We start from the raw sequence: 27,422 nt of genomic DNA, 5'->3' as shown, positions 1-27,422 counted from the left end.
AAGAACCCCACAAACTTAAGAAAATTAAATATTACATTGTAATTAAAAATTACACTGTCTTTTAACCTTCCTATTTTCAGTTTGTGAATGTGCTACAATCCTTCCTACCTCAGGGATTTATATTTGCAGGTGGCTTTGCCTGGGTTCTACGCTTCCACCACAACACCTACTTAATGACAACGCATCTTCCAGAGCTTAGCTCAGCTGTCGCTTTCCTATCTTCACCCTCTCATCCCCATCCATCCCATACACTAAGCTCAGCACACTGGATCCTTTTCTTTCACACGTTGTCTATAATTATTATTATATAGAATACATATATATTGTTATTTTCATTATCATTGATTAATGCTTATCTTTCCCACTAGACCATCTGCTCCAGGAGTTTCTGTTTTCTAATCATTACAACATGAAGATATTGCATAGTGACTAGCACAGAATAGACATTCAATAAATAGCCTGAGAATGAATGAGTGAAACAAATTAATGAATGAAGATTAAAATGAATAAACTATTTTGAAGATGGGTAAAGAAGACAAGACCTTTCTATTATGCTTTCCATCCAGCCACTCCTCTATGACCTGTCTTATTTCCCAGATACTAAGGAAAATCTCTTAAACATTTGTTTCCCAAGATTCAAGCAACATCCTAGACTTACATATAAATACTCACTATGTGTTTATTGAGTGAATGAATGAATTAATGAATGAACAACAAATAAATATATAGGGCTGAAATATCACTATAGCTACAAAAAGTGTTACTGCATGAATTCACAATAGAAGAGAGGGGAGAGGAATAAATATTTTAAGAATTTAAAAAAATCATGACTTCTGTTTAATGAAAGGGGACCCCATGGTTTATAGCAAATAAGGGCATAACTGAGAGAGGTAGGGGGCTGGTTGGACTCAAAACAAAGTGAACTTTCTATAAAGAGAATGATCGTCTTTAAAATTAGTGCTGCCTGGTCTGAAGATAAGACAGTGTCATTTCTGCTTAATGATTACAATTTAATTGTTTGCACTGTTAGATCTACAATATTACATATTTGTTCATTTGTTCACTGATAAGCTGGAAAGCAGTGTTTTTCTAACCTCAAGTCATAATAGGTCATTAGTACGTGAAATCAATGTACTGGGCTGCAACCAGTATTTTTAAAACAAAATAGAATTTTAAAAATAGCACTGTATATAATAAAATCATTTTGAATATCTTTTTTCAGTTTTGCATGTCTTCATCTATGCATGTACTAGGCTGCAAGGTAAGATGTTTTTCTTACTGTGGGTCATGTTCAAATAAAAAAAAAAATTGAGCCACTGCTAGAGAACAATGACTAACAGAATAGGCTCCATAGTGAGACAGATGGGCAAGCCAAGCCTGGATCTAAAACAAGTCACCTAATCACTATAAGCTTCGGGTTTTTTCTTCTATAAAATGGAGATAATGATACTTACCACAGTGTAACTGAAAGAATAATAATTTAAAACACCTAAATATGTAAAATAATGATAACTAAAGGTTACTGAAACTTTACTATGTTACAAGTACCATCATCTTCAATCTCCAAAACAATCTTATAAGTTCTATTAAACTTCATTTTACAGGAAAGGAAACTGAGATACTGCAGATTGAAGCAAAAATCTTAATGCATATACAACTATGTATCTCAGTGATTTGCACATATATAAGCAGACACTATTATGCTTCCAGCAATGCTTTACTGAATCCCTACTTTCTTTCATACTTTGCATGCAGCAGCAGTTCAGGAAATATTTGTGAGAGGTAAAATACCCCCCAGGAATTCAGAGCATTCTTCACAATAAAATGCTCTGGGAACTTAGAGGGGGAAAATTCTTCTGAACTACTTTTGTTAAAGGAAGGTTTGGGGAAAAGGACCTAGAAGAGCAAGGTCTTCACTGATGTGGTAGGGTCTGTAGAGGTAAAGGGCACAGGAAAGGCATGATCAAGGCCCAGGGACAGAAGAAATAGGATATGTAAGTTGATAAAAGATTATAGAGAGAAGTCACTGAGTACTAGCTCAAAGGGACTGTACTTTATCTTCTAGCTAAAAGGAAACCAGGGAAGACTTTTCAATGGTGACTAGTAATAAAGATAGAGTCATTGAGAATGCTTAATAACCTCCATATGTTTGCTGTTTAAAACATCGTGCTGATATTTGGACCCGAAAACTAAATTCTATTTTCTCAATTTTATGGGTGGAAAACCAACCTGGCTTCAAGGAAAACTCTAAGAATTAATAAAGTATTAGTTAAACACTGGAGGTTTCTGATAAATTCTATTATACATGTTAAGGACAAATTATTGTATTATAGTTGACTAATTCATAAAGTATTTTAGCTTGAAGAAAATATGTACTTAAATGTTAGCTTCACTATGATAACTATATTTTTCAGGTATGGTGTTTGAGAACAAAATTATTTATACGGTTTTAAGTTGATTTAAATAATTATGGAGATAATTACAGGGATTAAAAATATTGATTTCAACCTTTACCTAAAGACAATTAATTTATACCATAAAAGTATATCCAAATATCTGTTCTTCATCAGATTCAAGTCTTAATATTCTAATATTTATTTTATTATATACTGTGATACAGAAAATGTATATATATATTTAATGCTCATAAACTATCTACTGAATTTTGTTTCATCCTGGTTTCAAATCTCTGCATCTTGCTATTCGTGAAAATATGTAATAGATTAAAGAGAACTCATATTTAAAGGAATACAATAAGATTTAAGCCTTATCCTTAAAATATTTTAAACCTTAATAATGTTTGATGCTATATAAGGCATACAGCATTTAAAAGTAATCTTATATATTTGGTATTAAAAAAATTGAAAAAAGGACCTTCTGAAAATTAAGTCCTTGCGCCCAGGAACAGTTCTTGGGGTTTGGAACATCTTCCCAAAACATCTTTTTCATTCTACAAAGGATAAATAACAAAACATTCATATTGAAAGTGTTCACAGTTAATGAATGCACAAACTAAAAATTAATCAGCTATGTCTCAGTAGGGCTTGATTCATTTCAGAGGCTATCCCAGGAAGATTTCCACAGAGTTCTGTCTAGATCAAGTCTAATAATCATTATAATGATAAAAATAACCAATGTTTTTTGAAAGTTCTAGGCCAGGGACTGTGCTGAACACTTGGCATGGATTTTTTTTGGAGAAAATAATATATTAAAAGTAGCCATCAACTGAATTTCAGAAACAATTCCACTTAATATGGCCCCATCAGCTCACTTGATTGAAAGATATATTCGGATTCTAAAATCACCTCTCTCTTTTCTGCTGTAAGACAAAAGTTTCTGTAGAGATTCGGCATGTGCGAAATAACATCATCAGTCCAGACCTCTCAGCACACAGTGATGGGGCACCCACAGAACCACAAGAAATTCAAGGCTCTTTGTCAAAGTGAACAGACTGGGGAGCCATGCAGTGATGATTTTTAAAAATGAACTGATCATTCCAGGTGAATCTTCATCACTAAAAGTCCTCAACCCAAAATCTACAACTCTAAAAGCCATTTTTACCATCTCTGAGAACATACTGACTAGGATTTCTTGTTATAAGCCTGTTATTTACTGAATGTATTTACATTTTATAAATGAATTTCTTCCATGATGTTTATGCAGTACTAGCAAAACAGAATGTGGTTTCCTGAAAACAGACCTTTTCTTTTTAGACTATCTTAATTGTATACTGAATACACATAAACATATTAGGATACTGTAATGTTTCTGAGTTGGGCTTTAAATTAAGGTTTAAATATGTTCAAGGGCTTTTGTCATAGTGATTTTTCACATCAAGTACATTACCTTTGGTGTGATATTAATAATGTTCCAAGCAATAAGATTGAAGAGGAAATAATTATTGGTACAATTACATATAGACCTGCATCTTTCTGGCGTTTTTCAATATCATCTGAAAAAGAAATAGAATTCACATGATTTGGAAGCTTGAGAAAATAATAACATCTGTATCAAAAATTACAACAGACTTTTTTTCTGATTTTATCATAAATCTGCAATACCTTTCAAGATATAAAAAATAAGAAAGAAAATAAACATATGATCACATTAATAAAATGATTTTGTTCAGAATTATGCTTACTGTAATTTAGCAAAACATTTCTTTCAAAATTATTTCTTTGCCAATTCCATTTGATCATGTTAGGTTATATGAGTCAAAGTGTCAGTTAAAGTTGTTCTGATGACTCTCTGTCTCAGAATCTGCTTCTAGAGAAGCCAGCCTACAACACCTGCCAATGTCTACCTTGTTCAGTACACACACATTGACCTTGCTTTTCTTGAGCCACCAAGTGTGCTCACTCCTGAGAAACTTCGCACTTACTGACCCTTTGCCTGAAATGCTCTTCTCTTGTACTTCAGGGCTTGCCCTAAATGTCACCTGTGCAGAGAAAAAGACCAATTCTGCCCATCCTAACTAAAGCACCACATTTAAAAAAAATGTTTGTTTATTTTTGAAAAGGAGAGAGAGAATGTGTGAGCTGGGGAGGGACAGAGGGAGAGAGGGGGACAGAGGATCTGAAGCAGGCTCCGCATTGACAGCAGAGAGCACTACATAGAGCTCGCACTCACAAACCATGAGAACCTCAGCGGAAGTCAGATGCTTAACCTACGGAGACCCCAAGGGGTCCCTAAAGCACCACATTTTAACGCATATTACTTTTATTTTACTGCATGACACTTCCTTCTATCTAATGTTATATTATACTTGATTTGTATACTGTCATTCCCATTAGAGCACTGGGGTTTAAGCTTCATGAGTACAGAGACTGATATTTACTGTTCAATCCCCAGTTCTTGTGCATAACATGTATTTGTCAAATAAAAATGAATGATTTTTTTAATAATTATTTTAATTCTGAAACCAGGCAAAATATTTCTCTCTTGAAACTTCATCATTAGGTTGTTTGGATTTGAAGACAATGTGAACAGTAACAGCAAAATCAAAATGTTGATTCTCCAAGCATGAGATGAATCAGAAATTTAATAGGAACAATGAATTTATTTCTATAACCACCTCTCCAGCTTTATTTTTACAGGACAAAACGTTTCCTTTAAAAGGCTGATTAAAATTTAAAGGCTCATAAGTATGCACCCCCATACACATTGTTTGGGGTAGATGAATTTATATGAATTATACAGAAAATTAATATTTTTCCTATTAGTCTTTCAGATGATATATGTTATTGTACAACTGCATATCTCCCTTTATTTTGTTTCCATTAAATTTTGTTTCCATTAACTTTTTACCCAATTTGAGACTGAAAATTTTAATTTCCAATAGAAGAATGCAATACCATGCTTGGTTATTCTCCTTCTTACTACCACCAAGGAACCATATACCATTACTGTAATCACTCCCTGACATATCTATGTAAGACTCTGAACTTTTCCATGACTTCATCAGAAAAAAAATAATCAGATGGCAGTTAAACTGCTAACTGAGTAGGAAACCACACATCTGTATCAATAGAAACCAAAGGAAAAATTTTACCTTGGGTAAAACTATCAATTATCTTCGGTTTCCCCACTCCTTCCATAAATACTGGATAAAGACTGAATTGATACTTCTCAATAGGGATAAAATGATCTGAGGAGAAAAATTCATTAAAGGGTCATTCCTACTGAATTAATATTAATGAGTAAAACTGATATAAAAACTTTTAGGTGACCCTCCTATATTTCCACACATAGAAATCAGTTGTTATTTATGGATTGATACTGATGACTAAGAGAGTTTCAAAAATAACCTAAGCATTCCAAATTCCCCTAGTAATAAACAATAATTTTCAAATAATTTTTGAAAATATTTCCCAGAGACAGAAGATTGCAATTTTCAAAGGCATGTTCCAATGATTACCAAATTGTTCCAGGTCACAGAATATGAGCTTCCAGTTTCCCTTTCTAGGACAAAATGCCCAACCTCCTCTCCCATATCCCCAAAGCTAGCATAGCTTTCATAGGCATTTAGTTTACTTAACCTCCCTATTCAAGACAGCTGTGAGACTAAAGTCTTATGAAATGCAAAGAATTGCGGGGGGAGGGACAGGAGACCCTTGCTTATCCAGGGGTCCCTCCATCAAGGGAAAAACCATCTGTATAGCAAAGCTCAAAACAAATCTATCAGTGATGTATCATTTTATAAATGTTAATAATAATATAAATAAATATTCCACAAGGGACCAATCTCTTTGAAGCCTAAATTATATACTCCCTTGGTGTAAATAAAGGCACAGAGAATACTCATCTGGACAACAGTGATAATGAACTGAATTTAGTTCTCTATCAATCGTTTCTATTTGCCCTGATGCTAGGGTATTTGGAGTGAAATCAAAGTATAAGTCTCTGGAGTGATACCATATTATAGGATCATGGTAATCATTAGCTTCCCTACTTAAACCTTACTCAGACATGGAGATACTCTATTATGCACTTTAATTGCCTCCTGGTCTGGTCTATTTTGGGGAGTTTATATTGCCTATATCACCAACTCCTACATTTTTAGACCTTCAGCCTGGCATTCCAATTCTCCACTAGTGGCATTATATGTTGGTACACAGATTTGGGAAAACAATTTAGTGGTAGATATTAAAACCCATTAAAAAATAGTCTGGGGAAAAAAGGTAAAGCTAGAAGCAACAGAAATGTTCCCAAATAAATAAATGGTTTAAGTAGACTTTAGAATAAAATGCTATATGATCATTAAAAACAATGGTTAAAAGGATTGGGGAGAAAACAGAAACATGCCTGTGATATGTCAAAGGAACAAATCAGAAAGAAAGGTGATAGATGATATGATTACAACTGTGTAAAATATTTAAAAAGGATCAAATGAAACAGAAGTGAATGTTTATGATGAAGGGATAGAATTATATATAGTAAGATGGTAGTATCATCTATAATTTTGAAGGTTTCATTAACTGGCTATGTTATTTGAATTAATAACCACCCTCCTACTACTCCATAAGAGAAACTTATTAAAGTACAGCAAACTCACCATGAATATAATACTTCTTAACAGATGAAGGGATTCTGAGCCATTTAGTTTCACTGTCTTCGTTAAGAATTTTCCACTCAGTAATAAAATACATCAGAGAGTAATCACTGGGTGATAACTTCCAGGAAAGAATCACACAACTGCTGTTTAAAGGATAAGCACTGAGTGACTGCACGGTATTTACTGAGGGGAAAAGAAGGAAATTTGTTTTTAAATTCAAAATTAATTTAAAAAAATAGAATACCCTTGAGGCACATATAACCTACTGGACTAAAGAAGAAGGAAGGGAAGGCTGACATTTATATAAATAAATGTAATACAATTGTTTTTGTACCACAGAGTCATATATGCAAAAACATGTAGGAATATATGCTATTGAGGAGAAACCAAAAAGGGGATTTTTGGATAGAGTCAAGGGAGTTGCTCTCCACTGGAATACTGCACAAGCCTATTAATCATCCTCTCTACTTCCCTCCAAACTCTTATCTCCTGCTGATGGAGTTGTGCATTCAAAAAACAAATCTGATCATTTAACACCCTCCTCACAGAGTCTCACTTAAAAAACCTCCACTGGAGGGTTGCCTGGGTGGCTCAGTAGGTTGAGTATCTAACTCTTGACCTCAGCTCAGATCTTGATCTCAGGGTTGTGAGTTCAAGCCCCATGACGGACTCTGTGCTGGGAGTGAAGCCTACTTGAAAAAATAAAAATAAACTTAAAAAAATAAAGCCTCCAGTAGATTTCCAGATGTGAGAATAAAATTCCTTCATGTCCTCTTCTATACCACAAGGACTTTTGGTCAGACTCTTCTCTCAAGAGCCAATGCTCCTAGCCCCACCTTTTGGGGAAGTTTCATTCCTATACTGCTTGTTTAAGAAAGCTTCTCTAATCCTCAATACCAAGGTTCCTATTTTCTTTTCTTTTATAGAATTATATTCCTCTCCTGGGAACATTTATCTCAGTTTGAAAATAGGCATCAACTTGTATGATTATAATAATATAATAATCAAATAATCAAAAAGTTGATTTGGCTCTGTGGATACTGAGACCATTATAGTTTTTCTCACATTGGAATTCCCACCACCTAGCATAGTGCAGCATTCAGTAAATATTTCTAGAACATTTTGATGGGATATATTTTTAGTGTAAACCATTGTACAGGTACCATGGAACTTACAAGAAGCTTACACTATACGTACAAAAGTAATCATTAATATAAGGCATGACATAAAATACCTTGGCAAGATATATTAGGACATATCTAATTAAAGCAATAAGCAAAGACTTTATGGAAGAGGTTAGTAGATGTACAGATTTGAATTTCCATTAAAAAGATACTTTGAATATGTACTGATATTGGAAACTCCTATTAAAGGTAGTTCTCAATTCTCTAATTAAATATATCAAAATTAATGAAAAAAAGGCTCATCACTTTTTTTAAGTTTATTTATTTTGAGAGAGAGTGTGGAAGAGGAGAAAAGAGAGAGGAAGAGAGAGAGAGAATCCCAAGCAGGCCTCGTGCTGTCAGAGTGGAGCCTGATGCAGGGCTTGAACTCACGAACTGTGAGATTATGACCTGAGCCAAAACCAAGAGTTGGATGTTTAACTGACTGAGTCATCATGGAGCCCCAGTTCATCACTTATATTAAATGAAGAACAGGTTAATTTTCAAGGGTGAGCAAATATTTGCATCCATTTGTCATATTATTACACTTATATGTAATAAATATAACACACACACATACATGTACTTATTTTTACATGTATACACACACATACAGAGGCAGGGAGAAAGAGATTAATTCATGTACAACTTGCAGTGATCCAAAAGGTTTAAGTATCAGATTTACTAGAATATTCTCACATATCATAATTCTATTTCAACATGGTTCTACCACATGAAAACCCAAAGGCCATATTACATAACCAGGGTACAATTTGCTTTGTTATTTTTCAGAAAAGAAAAGATAAAAATACAGAAGACAGACTTTCAGATTCAGGGAATTACAGGCTTCTTGGAAGATCATTTAGAATGGGAGGAGTTTGTAAAGATTAAATATTGAAAGGGGCACAGGTTTACTACCCTGTACCTCTTCTTACCTTTGCTCATAGGCCATGAGAATGTTAAATTAAAATTCACAAAAGAAGCACCAATTGAATTGACAGCCAGAACTGTAACAGAATGTGCTTGCTCTGTCCACAGGAAAGTGAACTGAGTATGATTTCCCACATCTTCTGACCATGTTCCATTGCGGGAAGTATGATGTTTTACCACATATTTTCTTACACTGCACAATGAGTCATTTTTCATCAAAGGCTGTAGTAAATACGAAAATTGATTAGTTTAAGGGCTCCAGTGCTTTTTATACCAACCAAGCTCATGAACTCTTCTTATACGTTCCCCACTGGGAGGCAGGGTTCAGACCAGGGCAAGCCCTGTCTAGTTCAAGGCTGAAGTATGGGGAGGTGAGGCAGGATAGGGCTGGTGTCTGATCACAGACACAATGAAGGCATCGCGGTGGGTATGGAGCACAGGAAACTTAGTTTTTTTCCTTTTGGGGTTTTTGTCCACTTAAGAGTTAGAGAATAAATCATTTAAAGATAATTAATGATGATACAATTAGGACACTTTTCTACTGAGAAGTTTCACACTAATTTTAGAGAAACGAAAGACCAGAAGAGAGTCAAGAGTTTCCTCATCTGAAAAACCAACAAGGAATAACTGTCTGGTTTTGTAAAGCAACAACAAGAAAGAGCTGAAAATATATTAATCATCATTTATGTTAATCCTAGTATCATTTGTTTTCTTCTCATATGTTGCTAATTCAAGTAATGGAGGCTATCAGAACCATGTATATGTCACCCCAGAATTTCTGCCCCATCATTTCAAAAAAATCATACCAGATCACTGATGATTCCAATGTAAAATACATATCTAGTCCAATTCTGCTCTTCCATTCTACAGAGCATTAAGAACACACCCCACTACCCCCATTACTGCCACCTGTTTCAAATAACATTCAGTGCTGCCAATGCCTTATAAAACCATTGAAAATGACTCTCTACAATAGACTGGAAGTGTTTCTCAATATATTTTTTTTTTGTCATCAAGATTCCTCAAAGGCAGAAAAAAACAGAAAAAAATAAATGCAAACGCATACACGTGTGCCTGCAGGGTGTGGAACAATCTGGGTAGCTGGGGAGTAGGATTTTAGCAGGTATCATCTAGTCCAGCCCTACATTTATACAGATGAGAAAAATGAGGCTGAAGCATCTAAGCAACTTTGCCAAAATAATACCGCCTTAGCTATAATATAGTCAGCTGAGAATAGAATGAAGTTCCCTAACTCCGTGCCAGTGCATCATAGCTATCTGCAATCACATCTCAAAACTGAAATGAAGTCTCAAACTGCAGAGCCTAAAAAATGACAGGATTGTGAACAATGAAGTAAATTTTCATGAGCATAAAAATAAAATTTAAGAATAATATAAAAGGCAGGAATACCTTCCAAAGTAAAGTCACATTTCTCTCTTTTTTAGTGGTATCTTCTTTAATTATTCTCCAAACTTCGGGGCCTCTGGTAGGAACTGCAGAAAGACAAGGAGCCCAAGTTGTACACATGCTCTCAGAAAAAAACAGTTTTTAGTCCTACTTGAAACACACACCCTTATGAATTTTTAAGACACATTTACAAAATCTCTACAGACCTTTTATATCTGTGACAACTGTGTAGGCTGGACTACTCCAATCGCTCCAATATCCCAGCCCATCCAGCCTCTTACAGCGCACCTGGACAGTATAGACGGCACACAGGTCTGGCACCAGGACGCTGGCAGAATTGGATTTGGCATCATGCACCTCATACATCTGTAAAATAAGCTTAAATGTTAGAGTAATCATTTCTTTTTTTTTTTTTTTTTTTTTTTTTTTTTTTTTTTTTTTTTTTTTTTTTTTTTTTTTTTTTTTTTTTTTTTTTTTTTTTTTTTTTTTTTTTTTTTTTTTTTTTTTTTTTTTTTTTTAATGTTTTATTTATTTCTAGGAGAGAGAGAGAGAGAGACAGTGTGAGCAGGGGAGGGTCAGAGAGAGAGGGAGATACAGACTCTGAAACAGGCTCCAGGCTCTGAGCTGGCAGTCAGCACAGATCCCGATGCGGGGCCCGAACCCACGAACCGCGAGATCATGACCTAAGCGAAAGTCAGACGCTTAACCGGCTAAGCCACCCAGGCGCCCCTAGAGTAATCATTTCTAACACCTACGTGGCTAAGGGGCTCTGAACTGCATTTTATTTAAAATCTTAATACTATTCCAAAATTAACAGAAAGCTGACTTTGTGTCTTCTGGCTTTAGAAATACTTGGCTTGGATCTTGAGCTCCTTCAAGTGAAGGACTGTCCTAGTCATCTATGGTCTCCTTCTCAGGCCAAGATTTGGACTGACCTACTTGCAACTTCATTCCCAACTGCTCTTAACTCTATTACTAATCTCTGTCCACTAATCCTCTACCCACAGAAATTCTTAATAATTTTAACTGAGTGGTTACAAGTGGTATCTCTGATAGTCTCCTCAATAAGATGGTAAACTGTCACATTCCTTTCTGCTAAAATCAGGATGATCTAAAGGCATAATATGGGTTCCTGATATTCCTGGGTCTTTGCTGGCTGCCATCTGAAAACTGACATGACCTATCATCATATGCATACTTGCCACTATGGGTGTGATTTGGGTTGTTTGGTAAAAGCGGCTTCTTCCAAAATGTGTCCCATTGAACATAAGTATACTAAAGAATATTACATGTTAAAGGAAAAAGGGCTCCTCATTAAACTGAGTTTGAGAAACACAGAATAAAGTCACAAATGTTACTCTGATGCAGGACCTCTCTAAACCTTTAGTATATAACACAGTGCATTTCTGTACTAGGAACACAATGATACAGAGGTTCCTACATTTATTCATCCATGTAATCTTTTTTCAAGGAATATTTCAATATTCTGTCAAATTCATTTTGGGAAATGATGGGTTGCAGGAAATGTCATAACTTAAAAGGGTTAGATCTAGGGTTGCCTGGGTGGCTCAGTCAGTTAAGTGCCCAACTTCAGCTCAGGTCAACTCAGGTCACACGGTTCATGAGTTTGAATCCTACATTGGGCTCTCTGCTGTCAGTGCAGAGCCCACTTCAGATCCTCTGCTCTTTCTCTCTCTCTGTGCTGCTCCCCAACTCATTCTCTCATTCTCTCTCTCCCTCTCTCTCTCTCAAAAATAAACATTAAAATGATTCTTTTAAAAAGAGTTAGACTGGGGCGCCTGTGTGGCTCAGTGGGTTAAGCGGCTGACTTTGGCTCAGGTCATGATCTCAACAGTTCGTGGGTTCAAGCCCCACGTCAGGCTCTGTGCTGACAGCTAGCTCAGAACCTGGAGCCTGCTTCAGATTTGTGTCTCCCTCTCTCTGATCCTTCCCTGTTCATGCTGTCTCTCTCTCTCAGGAATAAATAAAAAACATTAGAAAAAATTTTAAAAAGGGTTAGACCTATAGAAATATCTACTTAACAAAAATAGCTATAGAATACAGGAAGTTGTACTTTTATGCTAGTAAAATAAATCTTATGTAATAAAATTCTTAAATGGTTATAAGAAATAACATTTAGTGAGGCAAGGTGAAGACATTTCTAGGTAAAATGTACCTTCCATTGTACTTCTTTTCCACTTAAGCCATAGCGAATCTGGAATTTAAGATTATTTTCTGGAAAGACTGGCTTTTCCCAAGATATTTTCAATACTCCAATTTTTACAGTAATTTCCACTTTCACACTGGATGGAGGCAGTGGCTTCACTAGAAATTTTAAAAACAGTACTGTATAACAGCAATTTAAACAGTGATAATATTTTAAAAACATTATTATGATGTTATAATCTTTTATACTCTATAAAGCAATATTTTCTTCTCAAAGCTTTCTCATTATTTCACTTGATCCCCTGCAATTTTAGGTGATAGATAAGTAAGGGATTATCTCTATTTCGTAAATAGTGAGGTTGGTTGAAAAACAAAATCAATATACTGACCAAGTCACTCTGCAAGTAATTGTAAGATCTGACTAGAAATTGAGCCATTAGTTCCACAGGCAAAAGAATCCATACTGAACACGTGATAAATATTAAAAGCAACCTCTGTTTTACATAGAGCTTTTTTAATAAAAGGAAAAATATGAGCACCTTGGTGCCTCAGTGGGTTAAGGCCTGACTCTTGATTTCAGCTCAGGTCATGATTTCATGGTTCATGAGTTTGAACCCCACATCGGGCTCTGAGCTGACAATGCGGAGCCTGTGTGGGATTCTCTCTCTCCCTCTCTCACTCTCTGTTCCTCTCCCATTGCTCGCACGTGCACGCTCTCTCTCTCTCTCTCAAAATAAATAAACAAACTTAAAAAAACTTTAGGGGCTCCTGGGTGGTCGGTTAAGCATCTGGCTTCAGCTCAATTCATGATCTCGCAGTTCAAGCCCCGTATCAGGCTCTGTGCTAAGCCTGGAGCCTGCTTCAGATTCTGTGTTTCCCTCTCTCTCTCTGCCCCACCCCAGCTCGTACTTTGCCTTTCTCTCTCTCTCAAAAATAAACATTAAAGAAAATTTTTTTAAAGAAAACTACAACATGCACTGCATTCATTACCACATGTATGAGTTTCAAACTGCCCTACAATCTATTATTAAGTATCTCTAGGTTAAGGTAAGAGATGGTCTTACAGAGTAAGGCCTTGGTTCTCTATCATCTGAGGAAAACAGGCTTTTGAAGGGCAGAAATAGAGCCAAAGATGACTAGAAGGGGAAGAGCTTTAAAAAAATAAAATAGTACAAGTCAATGTGCAAGCTCAGCATATTTGGGAACTAAAAGTCCCAATGTTCCAGCAGAGTAGTGTGAACTCTGAAGTTCTGAAGCTCTGCACTTGTCAATAATACCTTAGACTGCTGATGACCAAAACCTCTATACCTTTTCATTACTAATGTTTCTCATGCTTATTCAATTCTTCATGTATGAAGAAGACATTCTTTACCAACCAGTAAGATGACATGCATTTCAACTCCTGAAAAGTTAATTCCTCTTCAGAAAAGGAAATATGAATATGCGAGCGACGCTAAGACATTCAATCTGTGATCTTACTTGACTGAATCACATGGATACCATATGCATATATTCCATGAATATCTAGTTTGCAGAAAGGATGCTTTAAAGTTCAAGAGTTTGCATGATCCCCACAACATGCATGCTGAGGAGGAAGGAGAAGCTTTCCACATTTTATGGGTAATAAACTAGTCACATGGCACTTACATGTCTAGCCCATGTTTACAGAGCTAGTAACACATGGAGCTGGCATTTGGATCCTAAAGTGGAATCTCCTCCTTGTTTTCTAGTACTAGGAAGCCTTAACTTAAACTCTTTATTTTAGTACTTTAAAGAATAACATCAAAGACTGTTCCAATAGCATATAGAAATGAATTAATATTGTCATATATTACATGTGAAGTTATTAACGTGCATGTTTGCGGGGTAGAGAGTGGTAAGAGAATTCCATGCTATTCCAAGATACTTAGTACCAGAGAAGTACTCCTTACAATAAAATCCCTTTAAATGGAACCAAACTAAATAGTATGTGTGTGTGTGTGTGTGCGCGCACGCACATGTGCATGTGTGTGGGGGAAGGGAGAGGGAATCAATTAATTGGGACTCTATGGTAATTTAAAAACCCCAAAATTATGACTTTATCATATATTTAACAAAATACAGGTTTTAATTCAGATATGTACTAATTATTTGAAAATATCATGAATTAAATATTGATTTTTGGCATAATTTCCCAACAAAATAGTATATAGGACCAAAAGATATTCTTTTACCTCTGTTGCATAATCATAAATAGGTCATTTCTCAAAAATTTTGCAGCAATATTCAAGGAATGTATTATATTTTTCAAAATATTCTTTCAATATATTCTTAATCCTTTGAAATCAATGGATCTTTTTTAAAGCATATTTAAAAATATCACAATGGGGGGCGCCTGGGTGGCTTAGTCGGTTAAGCGTCCGACTTTCGCTTAGGTCATGATCTCGCGGTTCGTGGGTTCGAGCCCCGCGTCGGGCTCTGAGCTGACTGCCAGCTCGGAGCCTGGAGCCTGTTTCAGTCTGTGACTCCCTCTCTCTCTGACCCTTCCCTGTTCACACTGTCTCTCTCTCTCCTAGAAATAAATAAAACATTTAAAAAAAAAATAAAAAATAAAAATATCACAATGGATATCATCTTTATCTATTTTTTTCTCCTTCACTGCAGTTATTTTGAATCCTTCTGTACCCTACACAGCCTCACAAATTAAACCCTTGTGTTATGACTACTCAGATTACAAAATCCATCACAATATCCAAATTAAATTTCTAAATTAAAAACACCAAATGTTTTCATAAGTACGTTGGGAGAAAAACAATGTAGTGCATTACTTACAATAATATTACTGCTACATTTTATTCCCAATGACCAATATAACTTATCACATTATATGCTGAAAATATTCCTATCACAAAAACATTGTGCTATAAGTAATTTAAAATAACATAAAAACAGTAAAACTTTCTAAGGTTGATTGTCTTCTCAATTCCACTGTAAACACCCAAAAACTTTGTTTAAAAATAGGCTTATCTGAAAATAGTAAAACACAATTACCATGAATCAACTTGAATCGAAATCTGCTAATAAAAATGAAGACACAAAACACAGTTTGACATACCCACAGAATCAGGAACAACACATGTTGGTGGAGAGTCGAGTAAACCCAAAGAGTGATTGATTCTAATCCACATGGTATAGCCGGATAATAAAAAGATTGGCTGAAATACACATTCATAAAAACCATCTCTTTGCAAATGGCAATCTTTGGATTCAGATGTGGGATGAATAGATGGAACATCAGAACAGTAAAGGCTGCTCCTTAAAAGATACGAGAACAGTCCATTAATATACAACATTGATGAAAATGATAAGATATTGGAGAGAATACCATAGTTTTTATTCCACTTAAAACAGATGTTCTTACTGGAAAGGCATTTTTGATTTCCCTACTGTATCCCAATTTTATGCATTTCCATAAAAATGACAATAAACCTTATATTAGATACTAAGTGGAAATGCAAATAAAATAGATGGTACTGCTCTAAAAAGAAGACAAGGATCCAATTAGAGGTAGAAACTACAACATTTTGAAAGTTAAGCTAATAATTAACTGATACCATTTTTTTAAAAGATTTTTTTTTTTTAATGTTTTTATTTATTTCTAGGAGAGAGAGAGAGACAGTGTGAGCAGGGGAGGGTCAGAGAGAGGGAGTCACAGACTGAAACAGGCTCCAGGCTCTGAGCTGGCAGCCAGCACACAGCCCGACGCGGGGCTCGAACCCACGAACCGCGAGATCATGACCTAAGCGAAAGTCGGACGCTTAACCGACTAAGCCACCCAGGCGCCCCTTAACTGATACCATTTTAAAAGTGTAGATCACAAGTAGTATCGGGGCATTCCTGAGATGGGAAGGAAGATAAATCCCTTACAATTTAAATAGGGATTAAATTCCACCACAATTTGAAGACACAACTGATAGCAAATTATAGCTTAATTGACAATCTCCTAATATTTTCTAGTTCAAAGCATTACAATGAAAATAATGCCAATCTTTGATTTGTATCTGAATCATATAGTTAAATATGTAACACATTTTCTCAGAGAAGAAAATTAACTGTGTCCCAATCAACATTCTACCTCAGAACATACAAAGCATTTCTCCTATGAAATAGACCTTCTGCCACTATTTGCTCTGAACATGGTATTTAAGTGGTTAAATTAGCATTTTCTATTTCCATAAAAATGGAGTAAAGTGATTACACATTCTTTGGTTTCTCTGTTTCAATTTTTTGTGACACCTTTCCTACCTATTTCCACAAAATTACAATCGTTGGGGTGTCTGTGTGTGAATGAGTGCTAGTGGGGACACGGGAGAGATGAGAACAAGGCATCGTGAGTCATGTGCGGTAAAAAGAACTGTGACCATGTACAGAAGCACAGTAATGCTCCATTTGGAATGCAAAGGTTATATCTCTGTCTTCATGACAGCAATAGCCATTTACTGAATATTTACCAGGAGAAATTCTATCACTTAACTATAATTAAGTGGGATTTATCATTAATTCTCACAGAAACCTTGAAAGTCCTATTGTTTGCTCCATTGTACAGACAAGGAAATCGAGGCTTAGAGAGGTAAAACAAACAAACAAACAAACAAAAAAACCCCAAACATGCAGGGGGTTTCACACTCTTCTGTAAATATTAACAATATAACTGAGGCACAGAGTTTATGTGATGGTGATCCGCAAATACCTTTTTTAATGTGAAAATGCCATGGAAGGAATGTAAAGACAGATATAAAAGTAAAATGGCATCCCATGAACATTCTATTGATTTTAAAATCCTCCTATCAAGTAAGATGAAGCCAGCTATTATTCCCATGTAAGAAATGTAGAAATTGCCCCATTTTTTTTCCCCAACACTACATAAAAATAGACTGGTCACTTTAGGGACAGAATTCAGATCACAGTGCTTGAGGAAAGGAATTTGTTTTTCAAGTAGAAATTTAGATTTTAAGAATAAATGAGGACAAATAAACAAACTAGAAGACCCCAATATGGAGCCCAGTATGAACACAAATTGAGGCAGGGTGTTTGAGAGCAGACACATCACTGAAACCTACTAGGAGAGTTTATAAAAATAAAAATGTATCTACCTCTTCCTAATTAAGAGTGCTATTATTTCAGATGATACTATAAGAAGATGATGTCTTAGATTCATTTTAAAACAGCGAAGGGTAAAATTAAACACAAATTACTCTTTATTACAACACTTCACTTCTTTTAAAATTTTTTTTTAATTTTTTTTTTTTTTAATTTCTGAAACAGCATGAGCAGGAGAGGGTCAGAAAGAGAGGGAGACACAGAATCTGAAAGAGGCTCCAGGCTCTGAGCTGTCAGCACAGAACTGGATGCAGGGCTCAGTCCCACAAACTGCGAGATCATGACATGATCCGAAGTCGGACGCTCAGCCGATTGAGCCACCCAGGCTCCCTGACACTTCACTTCTTGTTAAGCATTTCTTTTTTAATCTTTCCTACTTCTAAAAGCATTTATATTACCTCTTACAATCTTTGTGCAACTACTTTGGACTTTTTTCCAAAAGATTAATCTTTAGCAAATGATATTGGACTTCTAGAATTGTAGATATTCCCCTCCAATCAATTCTCTAAGTCAAACTAAAATGTACAGAAGCCAATTCTTCCTGGATTCCATTCAGTAGTTAAAAGGCAATTATGGAAAATCAATTGATTATCAGAAAAAGAATTTGAGGTAAAAACAAGTTATATTTTTTAAGTCAATGTAAATTTTTTCAAAACACACCAATTTATTTAATCCCTCAAAAAATTTCCTAATTAAGTACATAATACCTCCTCTATTAGGAAGAACATCTACTAGAGTACTTTCCTGATGATATTTCTATAAAAAGTTTTATCTCACCATATCCACAGAATAATAACACAGCAAAAATAATACATACCTATGATACCTCAACTGCAAAGTACTTCCCACGAGTGATTGGATTGCATTGGTTGACCATCTGCAAGTCATTTTAGTTAAGTACCCATCAGTTTCACATGATATATTGATATTGACATCTATTTAAAACACATTAAAATATTAATACAAAGCAAAATCACCACAAATTTTTTAATGAAAATAAAATTTCCTTACATTATCAATGGGACTCTAACATAGGGTCCATAATAAAAACCTGTCTGCAGAAGGAAATGAAGAGAAGTTCAGTATTCTTACCAATCACATATAATTCAGCATAGCGATGGTGGCATTCATGCTCATTGCAGCAGTACACTGCATCGTAGGTGAACTTCCCTCGAGGCTTGGTTGCATTCAAATTAGGAAAAGTAACTTTGCTAACATGGTCACCCACAACATTATACCGGTTTGGAGGAATTTTCTCAGCCAAATTCATCCACCAAACAATCTTTTTTGAGGAAACAATCTCATTTTCACTTTTATAAATGCAGTGAAAAGAAACATTGGACCCGACACTTGTCAGAATTTTAGGCGGAAAGTATATGACATCTGCAATAAGAGAAGAAAGGGAGGATATCAGATGAAGACCAAAAACATCCTGTATGGAATTTATGCTGCATAGAAAAGATTCACAATGCAATCAGGATCATACTGTCAAAAATAAAATAAATGCATTGTATTGCCCATTTATGTACAGTTATATAGTATCCATGCATTCCCATTCCCAAATGACTTGAACTTCCAAAAATGTCTCCATATTTTCTAAACATACTTACCTATTACAAAATATGTTTTAATGAGTAATTGTCACTTGCTAATTCATAGGCAGAAAATTAATTTGAATGAAATGTCATCTAATTCCACAATGACATGTTTTCCATCATACTCTGCCATAAGACTCAGTGACACTTAGGCTGAGTTCTTGAATCAAATCAAATCAAATAAGGCAAAATCCTGAAGAAAAGTGGTGGTTGCTTTTGTCTCATTTGGATATATGAAAATTTCAACTCAGAAGGTAAAGTTGAAAAATAAGCTTTAAATAAAAGAACTGGTTACGGACAGGTTGCCTAGGTGGCTCAGTTGGTTAAGCATCCAACTTTGGCTCAGGTCATGATCTCATGATCTCATGGTTCGTGAGTTTGAGCCCCGTATCAGCTCTATGCTGACAGCTCAGAGCCTGTAGCCTGCTTCAGATTCTGTGCCTCGGTCTCTGTCTCTCTCTCTCTCTGCCCCTCCCCTGCTCCCTCTCTCTCTCAAAAAATTAAATAAACATTAAAACAATTAAAAAAAGAGAACTAGTTAGCGAATATAAAATCAACAATGCACAAACGTACCAAAACAGGGAAAAAAAATACTGATCTGTAATATTTTAAGTTACTTAATGCCAGTATGCTCTGGTTAAGGATAAGAGGAACCAATATTTTTCTAAAATATTATTTTTAATGCCTCTATACTATTCTATATTATTCTTTTGGTCCCCTATTGTTGGAAACATAGTTTGCCCATATTTTTAATTAGAAACAGAATAAAAGTGATTGTTTACCTAAGAAGTCATTTCTGACACAGTGCATTACAAGAAGAGTATATTTTAGTTGTAGAATTCATGACAACCCATTTTCTTCTGAGAGAATATGAGTATCTGTTTCTATATCTATCATCTGGATTATCCCCCAAAACAAAAATGAAAAACTTCATTGATTTTTATTATTTAAGTCTTTTCTTTTTTGCAATAGCAGGCTAAATCCCATGGCCTTGTATTTAGAATCCATACAAAACATTTGTATTTTGTATGTTTGCAGTCAAGCATAACAGGAAAAAAATGAGTAGCATGAAGTCACTTGACAGAAGACAGTCCATTAGATTTTTAACCCTAGCCTAGGATGGCACTCAAGCTTCGTTAGTACATTACTTACTGCACACAAGTACCTAGCACAGATCTAAAAGATCATTAACCTACCTTCAATATGCTCCACATATCATTACTGAATGGCTTCAAAACTTTGAGCAATTTAATTTCTTAAAGAGTACACATTAAATTTCAAAAGCTAAGCCGAATCTTTTATGTTTAAAGATAATTAAAAAACTCAAAGCATTTCACTCCAAAATTGAATGCCTCAGTAAGCCTTAATCAAGAAATGCAGTTAAAGTCACAGTATTTTGGCATGATTAAATATTAAAATATTAGCTTCAAAGAAGAAAAGTAAGCTATTAAAAACCCAGTGATGTGTAAAATTTACACTGAATATACAGAAATTGATATGAAATGAATGTTTAATTTTTTAAATAATATAAATATATTTTTTATTCTTGTGTAAGGTACTACACAACATTTAATTTGTAAAATAAGAAAATAATAATTTTCTTCTGATGACCAGGTACCAATACCTTTGCAGGGTCTATACTAGTGAATATCATTAAAAGAGGAAAACCTGTTGATAAATATTAGTGAATTACTTACATAAACATAAATCATGAATCAAAAACATTTTAGTTAAAGTTAGTTTACAATGTGTTAATTATAGCTACAGAAAATAGAGTTTTAAATTTTCAAAGCAGACTTCCTATTTTTGAGGGGAAAATATTTTCTCTTACGCATTATAAGCACTGCCAAGTGTGAAACGTTTCTGGTCTTCTTTGGCAGCACAAGAATATGATTAAGAAAGTACTATAAGAAGTCAGCACTTCTAAACTGGTTTTAAGTATGTAACATAACTTAATTGCAATATTGTTAGACTTCATAAGTTCTGCCAGGGTCCTGGGTTTTCCTCTCAAAGTCCAAGATCTCCCCACAGCTACAAAGAACCTAGACAATTCATTTTCAAAAAATCTGTAAGAATTCCTTCATTAGAAATGGTTGATGCTTCCTCTCCACAATAGCTAAAACATGGAAAGAGCCTAAGTGTCCATCAACAGATGAATGGATCAAGAAGATGTGGTTTATCTATACCATGGAATACTACATGGCAATGAGAAACAATGAAATCTGGCCATGTGTAGCAACATGGATGGACCTTGAGGGTGTTATGCTGAGCGAAATAAGTCAGGCAGAGAAGGACAAATATCATATGTTTGCACGTATAGGAGGATTAGGAGGAACTTGACGGAGGAACAAGGGGGAGAAGAAGGGCGGAAATGGTGGGGGAAAGGGAGAGAGGCAAACCATGAGAGACTCTTGAATGCTGACAAAAACTGAGGACTGATGGATGTGGGGGGGAGGGGGGGTGGGCATGGAGGAGGGCACTTTGGGGATGAGCACTGAGTGTTATGTGGAAACTAATTTGACAATAAAATATTTGTAAAAAAAAAAAAAAAGAAATGGTTGATGCTTCATTAACTGTGTACTTGGTAGGTATAGCTTTAATAAATAAATGAATAAAAAGTAGTAACTATAAAGGTACTGAAAATATTCTGTTTGCTCTGGCAGCAATACATCAGACAACCTCTGTTCAAAAAAAAATCCATAAAATCCAAAGTGTTTGGAAATGATAAAGCAAGTGTGCTAATTCATTCTAAATGAGTTAATGCCTCAATCTTACAGAATGTTTGTAAGATTCTGTTTGGTGGATGCCATTATAGCACCTTATCAGTGAACAACAGAAGATAATCTAATAATATTAAATACCTAGATTTAAGGGAAAGGGATCCAAATGCTTTTACACAAGGATAGAAAGCTCCCAAGTTTGGAGAAAAATACTTCACTGATACACACCACTCAAGAACAAGCCTCAAGTGCAGTAAGTGCTGTGAGGTGTGCAAAGTGCTGTGAAGGTAACCTCAGCGAAACCAAAATCTGAACCTAAGCAACACTGACACCTCGTTTATCAGAAATCATGAGGGAAGTGAGGGGTCCCACTAAAATGCTCTATGTAACTAAGCTTACTGGTTATTAGTTCCCAGTATCAATTTTTAGTGACACCAGAAATCTTGCATAAATATACATCATGCACTTAATCACTGTATTAGTGTGTACAAATGTGAACACTGGGATTGGATTGCCAGCTCTAGATTATGCCAACTTTTACAAATTACTTAACATCTCTAAATCTCGATTGTTTTGTCTGTAAAAGGGGGAAATATCAGTACGATCCTCAGAGGGTATCGAAAGGATAATGATAATACATATAAAGCACTTAAAGCAGTGCTTTAAACCCAGGAAGAATCTGTAACTGTCAATATTATTGTTATTGTTGTTGTTGTTGTTGTTGTTATACAGTAGGGAAGTATGAAGCTAACTGTACCTTTGATTTATGATTCAGTACCCACCATTACATTATTACGGGAGATGATACTGTAACTCAGAAATGTGCCTGGGAGCTACTGAAGTGTGTAGGCTTTTCTCCCCACTCTTGGTGTCCCTGGTCTGCTTTCTATTTGGCAAGTTTCTGTCTTTCACTTAAAAATTACCAGTACCACTCAGTGGCATCTAAGCCATCTAAGTTCATTAAACTAGTAAGCTACCTTGACACATTTACCTTTTGCTAAATCAACAAATTCTGCCCTTTGGGGAGCCGTTTACTCATTGTCTGGCTTTATTTTTCACTCATTTTCAGATATTTCTGTTGGGATGTCTAAAGTCACTAGAGGAGGGCACCTGGGTGGCTCAGTCGGTTGAGCATCTGACTTCGGCTCAGGTCAGGATCTCACGGCTCGTGGGTTCAAGCCCCCCATCGGGCTCTGTGCTGATGGCTGGCTAGGAGCCTGGAGACTGCTTCTGATTCTGTGTCTCCCTCTCTCTCTGACCCTCCCCTCCTCATGCTGTCTGTCTCTCAAAAATAAATAAATAAATAAATAAAACATTAGGAAAAAAAAATAAAGTCACTAGAGGGACATACTTGTGTGAATAAGTAAAAGGATAGGTGTTAATTTTAATATTTTTAGAGACTGCACAAGCAAATAAATTGGCAAAATTTCTTCTCAACAAAACATATCTTTAGTGCTGTTAGGTACACAAAACAATAAATATATGCATAGGGAAGGACATATATATGCGTATGTATGTGCTTTATAATATATATTAATAAATTTGATTTACATTATATACAAAAGCATAAAAATATGGTCCAACATATTAAGAAACCAAACAAATTTAATCCTGCAGATACTGACTTGAACTAAGACAGTAACAGTAGTATGAAAGGGTTATGTACAAGGAAAAACAGAACTAACCCTATGTCCATCCAAAGGTCTAAAAAACCTGACCTGAACAATCCAAAACAAAATCCTACATGAAATATAACAGAAATAACTATCATATTATACTGGATCAAAGTTTTCACGTTAGGGGCGCCTGAGTGGCTCAGTTAGTTAAGCATCTGACTTAGGCTCAGGTCGTCATCTCATGGTTCATGGGTTCGACATGAAATGTGCTGACACTGCAGGGCCTAGAGCCTGCTTCAGACTCTGGGTCTCCCTCTCTCTGCTCCTCCCCTGCTCTCACTCTGTCTTTTTTTCTCTCTTAAAAATAAACATTAAAACAATTTTTTCATCTTAACCCCACTGAAAACATTACCAAGAGCCATTATTCTAGAAAGGCATAAATGTTATGACTTAAATATTAGCAGACTTTAAAAATAACAATGATTCTTTTAGAATTTCCCTCTTCTTCAGAGAGGTAGGTTTTCAGATCTAATTAAGAAGTAAAATCATAAAGAAGAAAGCCATTTTTTGTGTGTGAAAGAGAAACATTTCACCAGATGGTAGGGAAAGGGGTCACAGGGCCACTCAGAGTGGGTGTCAGGCCTACTTCCCTCCTCTTCCACCCACTTCACCCCATCCCACTGTTGTAAAAACTTTCATGGGATAGTCTTTAAAATTTGATGTTATAATTTGTTCCCTGCTGCATAACTCACAGCTGGTCATTAGGACCTATGAAGGTAGAAAAGTTGACCTTCCGTGGAAATAACCCTGAAGCTGTGTTGTCAGCACCATATTACACACATTGCTCAATAATTATTTGATGAATAGTGATGAGAAATTCATGTTTTCTAACTTTGTTCACACAAGGTTCCTGACTTTCCTAGAGAGAACCAATCCTTCCTGTTGTCTAGCACTTTGTCAGCTCTCCTGACAACCTTGCTCGTGCAATTAGTTATGTATCATGTCAACCTCTCACCTTTATTAGATGCTGAGATTTTGAATATCAAGTTGTGGATTTGTAAACCATCCATGTATCTACCATTTACTGAGTGCTTACTAAGGGTCAGGACAAGAAAACATTAAGGGCAGCTTTCCAAATCCGTACCAGTGACCTCACTTATTTGAGCTATGCTCAGTAATGCGATGAACATCAGTAGAAATAATACATTGTGAACCAGGGTTGTTGTTTTTTTTTTTTTTTGCAACTTTGCTATGTGAGAATCCTCTAATTCACACATTGCACACATTAGGTGTGTTGTGCTATTCTATCATATAAAGACATCTCTATTTGGCAGATGAGGAAAGGGAGGCATAGAAAGGTTAAGAAATTTTCCAAATAAGTGGTGGGGCCGGGATTTCTATATACTTGTCAGAGTCTAAAGTCAGTGCTCTTAAACTACTAATGCTACTGACTTTTTAACTAAGCAATGCTTTTTAAATAGTAAGTAATCAATACATGAACTTATTTAGTTAAATGTGTTAACTATCTTCTCAGTGATTTACACAGTACTTGCTGTCTCTATATATCCATAATCAACCCTACATGAGTTTCAGTAGGAATAATTTTGGTCTTTTGACAGATCAGACAATTGGCAAAGGGCCACAAAGTTCTCCCTATGGTCACAAGTTAGCATGTAACAGAGCTGTGCTATTCTAAGGCTCCTGGGCCTCTTTGTAAAGCACTGCCCCAATTTCATGAGGTAGTTCTGAAGAAACCACAGTTTTTCTGATGTTAAACTTAACTTTAAAAATATGAATATTAACAGTGAAAACTCTCAAAAGCAAGCATCTAGAATGGAAAAAATTATTTTAGTATGTTATTATTTATTATATTATATAAAATATAATAAATGAAATTTGAATATTATAAATTTATGTCAAATAAGCATATATGACTTTAAATGTAAATTCAGAAAACATTGATACAGGTAAGGTTCTAAATTTGTGAATTTGGAATCTTTCTATTAATTCTATCTTTTGAGTAAGAAAGAGTTAATCCAGCAAGACACTATTATGGATGCATGTAAACTTGGAAACCTGTACACAAGTTTTCATTAACAAATTAACCTGTCAAAACTTAAATAAAACATAAATACTGCATTCCTCCTTTACTGCCCCAAAATTTAAGATGCGTATAACAGACCAAAGAAAAAATCAGAAAGCATATTCTCCAATCAATAGGAGCTGCTATTAGCAACCCTACCTTGTGTGGTAAAGATAAGGGGGGCGCTCCAGTCACTCCAGAGTCCTGGGCCATCCAGTCTCTTGCCCCTCACTTGAACTTCATATGAAGACCCAGGAAGCACACTGTCTACCAGCAGAGATGTAGCTGAGATAGTCTCATCAGCCTATTAAATATTATTTGAAAACATCAGGGCATCAAGTTGACATGGAACCTTTATCAAAATTGGTGATGAGCACTCCTAACAAATGTCAAAGAATTAAAATCTTAGGTGACCCCAGTGGAATTAATTTGCACATTTGTCAATAAGAGTTTAAAGAGCGGGGTGCCTGGGTGGCTCAGCTGTTTGAGCATCCAACTTCAGCTCAGGTCACGATCTCACAGTTCAGTCCATGAGTTTGAGCCCCGCGTTGGGCTCTGTACACTGATAGCTCAGAGCCTGGAGCCTGCTTCAGAGTCTGTGTCTCCTTCTCTTTCTGCCCATCCCCCACTCGTGCTCTGTCTCTCAAAAATAAATATGTTAAAACATTTTTTTTAAAGTTTAAAGAGCCTATGAGCCCAAGATGAAAATCACAATGACAATTAGCAAATATTTTTACCTGAATGATAATGAATATTAACCTTTCGAAGTTTGAGAGATACAGCTAAAGTCAGTGGAGAGCTTCAAGCCACCACTGACATCTATAATACACATGCACAGTAGAAAACAATGAGCAGGAGTGGACAGAGAATTATAAATATTCCTAGAACAAAGCTTCACAGAGAAGGGTACGAATAATTTTAAAAATCTGAACTTGATGATAAGCTACAGTAAATCAAGATACAGTTTACACACTAGAGGGCAAAGATCCAAGAGACTTAATTCTGCATAAAACAACCACTACTAAAAATTGTTTAGCAAATAAATTCAGTTTTCCAATGATATACTCCAAAGCTACTGAACCCCCTGGCCTCTTAAACTGTGAGACAGCAGAGACTCAAAGCGTGAAAAGCACTAGGAATGTATTACACAATAGTAGATCACCTATATTTAAAATTCTATTATCTCCATTTTATAGATGAGAAAGCTGAAACCCAGAGAAGCCTTAACTCTACTTTTCCCACACATGACATTAAGGATTCCTTTTCTGCTCTTCATGAAAATAAAGCCTTTAAAAAACTGGCCCAGAGCTTAAAAAAAAAAAAAAAAAAGACAGTTTCTTAACTCTAAATTATATAACAATTCGTTTCACAAAGGAAAATGCCAAAGTCCATGCACAGCCCGTGCTCCCTACAACCTTCTTCTTCTCGTCTCCTACTCTTTGGTTCATCTGCCGCTACTCTTGCCCTCACTCACTTTCCTGGCTTCCAGCTTCTCATCCAGCTTAAGGCCTCTAAATTGCTGTTTTTTCTATTTGGAAACTAATTCCCC

General features: G+C 35.5%; 1 protein-coding gene across 2 annotated transcripts in view; it reads right to left on the bottom strand.

Moving 5' to 3' along the window:
- Nucleotides 1-27,422, bottom strand: part of LEPR (leptin receptor) — a 74,601-nt gene that overhangs the window by 10,376 nt on the left and 36,803 nt on the right. For both annotated transcript variants that reach the window (XM_039233470.1, XM_039233471.1), the window contains 12 exons: nt 26,033-26,177; nt 18,952-19,242; nt 18,677-18,794; nt 15,815-16,014; nt 12,731-12,879; nt 10,761-10,920; nt 10,558-10,640; nt 9,153-9,369; nt 7,055-7,237; nt 5,552-5,647; nt 3,847-3,952; nt 2,875-2,950 (listed from right to left, as the gene is read on the bottom strand). In XM_039233470.1, coding sequence (XP_039089401.1) covers nt 2,875-2,950; nt 3,847-3,952; nt 5,552-5,647; nt 7,055-7,237; nt 9,153-9,369; nt 10,558-10,640; nt 10,761-10,920; nt 12,731-12,879; nt 15,815-16,014; nt 18,677-18,794; nt 18,952-19,242; nt 26,033-26,177 — 1,824 coding nt within the window. The remainder of the gene's footprint in view (nt 1-2,874; nt 2,951-3,846; nt 3,953-5,551; nt 5,648-7,054; nt 7,238-9,152; nt 9,370-10,557; nt 10,641-10,760; nt 10,921-12,730; nt 12,880-15,814; nt 16,015-18,676; nt 18,795-18,951; nt 19,243-26,032; nt 26,178-27,422) is intronic.

This window comes from Hyaena hyaena, unplaced genomic scaffold, assembly GCF_003009895.1.
Source record: "Hyaena hyaena isolate Hyena2069 unplaced genomic scaffold, ASM300989v1 scaffold_75, whole genome shotgun sequence".
NCBI lineage: Eukaryota > Metazoa > Chordata > Mammalia > Carnivora > Hyaenidae > Hyaena > Hyaena hyaena.
This window is presented reverse-complemented; position numbering and strand designations above follow the sequence as displayed.